Source organism: Penaeus chinensis, chromosome 8 (genome assembly GCF_019202785.1).
Source record: "Penaeus chinensis breed Huanghai No. 1 chromosome 8, ASM1920278v2, whole genome shotgun sequence".
NCBI lineage: Eukaryota > Metazoa > Arthropoda > Malacostraca > Decapoda > Penaeidae > Penaeus > Penaeus chinensis.
In genome coordinates this window covers 41,179,368-41,183,603 of record NC_061826.1, presented here as the reverse complement: position 1 = coordinate 41,183,603, position 4,236 = coordinate 41,179,368, and the positions used below count along the sequence as shown (strand labels likewise).

At 41.7% G+C, this 4,236-nt stretch overlaps 1 protein-coding gene across 1 annotated transcript; it reads left to right on the top strand.

Annotated features, from left to right (window-relative positions):
* The first annotated feature begins 282 nt into the window (after window positions 1-282).
* LOC125028106 (RNA polymerase II degradation factor 1-like) lies at window positions 283-2,786 on the top strand. Its single transcript, XM_047617438.1, has 2 exons — window positions 283-331; window positions 1,219-2,786. The coding sequence occupies exons 1-2, from the start codon at window positions 314-316 to the stop codon at window positions 2,431-2,433; spliced, it is 1,233 nt and encodes a 410-aa protein (XP_047473394.1). The 5' UTR covers window positions 283-313; the 3' UTR covers window positions 2,434-2,786.
* The last annotated feature ends 1,450 nt before the right edge of the window (window positions 2,787-4,236 follow it).

Here is a 4,236-nt window from a genome sequence, read left to right as displayed (position 1 = left end):
GGGAGGACAAGAGTGTGGAGGGGAGGGGGTACTGCGAATCACGAGGGGAGGGGTAGAATATATTACAGGGAGGGAGAGAGAGAGAGAGCTGCAGGGGGATACGGGAGAGGAGGAGGGGGAAGATCAGGAACCTGGAGGGGGGCATGAGGTAGTGGGCATTAGGTCTGGGTAGGGGGGGAAAGAGAGAGAGAGAGAGAAAGAAGGGGGAGGGGAGGGGAGGTGACGAAGGCCAGGCAAGGGTATAAGAACTGCCACGACTCGCCCCTCTCGGTCAGTCAGTTCAGCCGGGCATCAGGTGTTCGCTGTATACAAGATGGGAAATCGGTTCTTGGTGGGTCCCCGTTTGTCTGTCGTAGCTTCTATCTCCACAGTGTCATTAAAAAGACCGTGTTTTTGTTTTGGTTCTTTTCTGGTGGAATTAACCTCTATTCTGTTAAGAGTTTTGTCAGGGTTAATTATCGCAGCGCAGAACACTCAGATTTAGTTAGACTTTAAAGTTATTTTAATTAAGAGTAATGGCTGAGGAAAAACTAACTTTATTATTCATATGAGAAGTCTGATGTTTTATATATATATATATACATATATATACACATATATATATGTATATATATATATATATATGTTGTATGTATATATATAAATACACACACACATATATGTGTATGTGTGTGTGTATATATATACATACACACATATATATATATATACATATATATACATATATATATATATATATATAAATATAAGCATTTGAGTATAAATATATGTATGCAAACTTATATATAACGAGTATATAGTCAACTGTCAATATTCGAACATATTGAGCTTTAGTATTAAACCTGATAGAAAGAAGGTTAAAAAAATCTTATCGCTTTTACCATTACTATCATTACCATCGTAAATATTATTACTGCAAACCGTAACCTAATGCTTTTAGATCTCCATACAGAAGTACGAGAATGTAGAACAATTTTTTGTCAGGTTAAAATAATAGGCCTATGTGTTTTTTTCACTCATGGTAGATGATGGCAAAACGAAGTATAGTGATAAGTTTTCACTGCATCGTAATGCAAACATATAGTTATAACATTACATTATTTACAAATCACTATTAGAATTATCATTTCCTGTGTGCAGTGGATTTCTCCACCTCTGCTTCGTCACGGTATAGTGTTGTGCCGTTTAACACTCGAATTATCCTTCCCCTTTTTCCAGATATTGCTGTGCGTGAGTGTGGGCGTGGTGCTCTCCCGTCCTTCGGGCCAGGCGGTACCCGAAGTCAACACTCAAAGACAGGACGTCGTCCGCGCTGAGGATGACCCGTTCATCCTGGCTCTTCCCGTTAAGCACAAGGACGCACAGGCACCAGGAACCGCTAACCAGATCGAACCCAGCGACGCCGTCTCAGACAAGAGCCCAGATGAACCGACTGGCGACGACCTGATCATTTCTGTTGATCCTGAGGCTGCTCAGAGAGCTGCTGACGACTCGACTGTCAGTCAGGCAGTTGCTGACGGCCAGGGAAACAATGAGAATGAAGCTTATGAAGAAACTGATGGGATCCTGGGCGAAGTTAACGCCAGTCCCAGTCAGGTAGATGATGTTGAGGTTAGTGAAACAGCTCACGCGAATGAAGAAGTCGGCCTTTCTGCTTCGGCCGCCGAAGAGAACGAGCAAGGAACCGTCGCAGAAAACGCGGCACAACAGCCTGTCGACGAAGGGGTGACCGCAGAGGACCAAGTTTCCAGCGACCACCAGGAAGGAGGCAGCGAAAAGTCCCTGGACCAGGCCACCATCGGCGAGCAGAATGCGGCCGACATCACCTTCGTGGAAAAGGTGCCAAGAGGCCAAGATATCCCTGCCGAGTTCATCATCTCTGCGGTTGAAGGAAGGAATGTTGCAACTCTGATTGAGGAGGAGCAAGTACCTGCCGAAGCCGCAGCTGTTGAGGAGCAAAACATTGCAGAATCTACAGACGTGGAAACACAGGAATCAGGCCTTACTGAAACCGCAGCTGCAGAAGCCTCTGAAGCAGTACAGAATGATGCTGAATCTGTAGTTGCTGAAGAATCTGCTGCTGTGGCTGACCAAAACCCTGCTGAAGCCGAAGTGAACTCAGCAGTAAAAGAACCGAACACTGCCGAAGTCGCAACAGAATTAGAACAGCACGAAGAACAGCAGAACGTAGAGAAGAGAACTCCGGAACAGGAACCTGCTGAAGAACCACATGCAGAACAAGAACCTGCTGAGACGGAAGTGAGTGAACAAAGCCAAGTCGACGAACAAAGAAGTCAGCCGAAAAATGCCGAAGAAGCTGAAGAACAGAAGAACGCAGAGACAAACGAAGAACAACAGGCGCAGAAATCACAGAACGCCGAAGAAGAGAGAGCGCAGGAACCCAAAACCGAACAGCAAACTGAAGAACAATGAAATGCGCAAAAAAAAGCAATAACAACAGCTAAACCTTAAAATACGTAAAAGAAGAACAACACATGATCCCCCACCCCAAAAACAATATCTATCTATCTCAAAAGACCGAAAAGATTCCGCTAAACTATAAAAGAAAAGTATTATGCTTCTTAGCTTGAACTTTGTAGCGTAACACGGTCGTAATGCTTGGTTATAATAGTCTACCCTCTGCCCGTTTTCTGTCTTTAGCTTATGGCTTTGTATGATATGCACTTCTGTGTGGTGTTATTTATAAGAAAGGACAATGATACCTGTATATAATGCATGACTGTAGAGTGCCTTTTCCAAATAAAAAACAACATCAATATACCTAATTTACTTGTTTATTTTTCTTTCATTTTTCTTTCTTAACCCACGTATCACATAGCTCTATATGCTCTACCTGCCTAAAGCAAATCCCAATTTATGGTGATGCTATCTAATTTATTTATTGACTTATCTATTAGTATATAAATGGTTTAAAACTACCAACACTTACTAAGGACTTGGAGAGGAGAATCCGGTATAAAATCCATAATAACAAAACTTTTTCAGCTACAATATTTTTACACGAAAGAATATAAGAGCGGATTGAGAAGCAAACGATAAACATTTAAAATAACTAAAAAAAAAAAAAAAACTAATAAAAATAAAAAATAAATACAAAAGCAACACACATCATAAATAATCAGACAAATAAATAAATTATATATATATATTTATATATATATATGTGTGTGTGTGTGTGTGTGTGTGTGTGTGTGTCTGTATGTATGAGAGACAGAGAGAGAGAGAGAGAGAGAGAGAGAGAGAGAGAGAGAGAGAGAGAGAGAGAGAAAATAACCCTCAATATATATACACAAAGAACATCCTTCCATACACCCCCCTCCCCCTCCTCTGCCACCAACAACTTTAACCAAAGCTAATGGTAGCGACTCGACACCTGCTTCTATGGCACCGAGAGAAAGAAAGAAAGAAAGAAAGAGGGGAAAAAAAAAATCCCATTGTCACTAAACTGGGGTAGATTTTACCACGGGGAAGACAAATGATTTTCAGAGAACTCGCTGGTGTCTTGTTTCTGCGTTATTCCCAGGCTGTTGTGTAGAGTTATGATTCATAGTGAAGGTGATGGTGAGGATAATGACGAGGACGTTGACTGTGATGGTGAGAACAGGGCCAATGATGGTGACAATGACGACAGTGATGGTAAGAATGGCGATGTGTATGATGATCGTAACAACACAGATAATGACGGTGTGTATGATGATTATGAGAAATAATGATGGTGTGAGCGGTAATCATGGTGAAGGTAGTCACGAGGGTGATATGGCGACCCATAATTATTATGAAGATAGTGATGGAGATGGTAACAACAGATAATGGTAATGATGGTGATGATAATGATGGTGATAGTGACAACAGAGACAGTGACAGCAATGGTGGTGATGACAATACTGGGTCAAACTTCCTCGGAGCTGACCTTCGACGTATTATTCCGATCATATGCATGTAAGCCTAGAGAGAGAGAGAGAGAGATGATGACGGTTATGATAAAGACAAATGGATGACTGAAACAGGGACAGTCTTATCAACACAGCCGCACGAAAGGTAAAGACACTGATTGCGAATTGCCATCATTCCATTTACTGATGTCATTAGTGTTACTATTGATTAAAACTTCAAAACATCAGAAAGAAATACAAAGGGAGACGCGTGTATGTGTGTATGTGCACCTATTTGGCTGTGTCTCTGTGTACACGAATTCGCATACACATGCGTGGAATC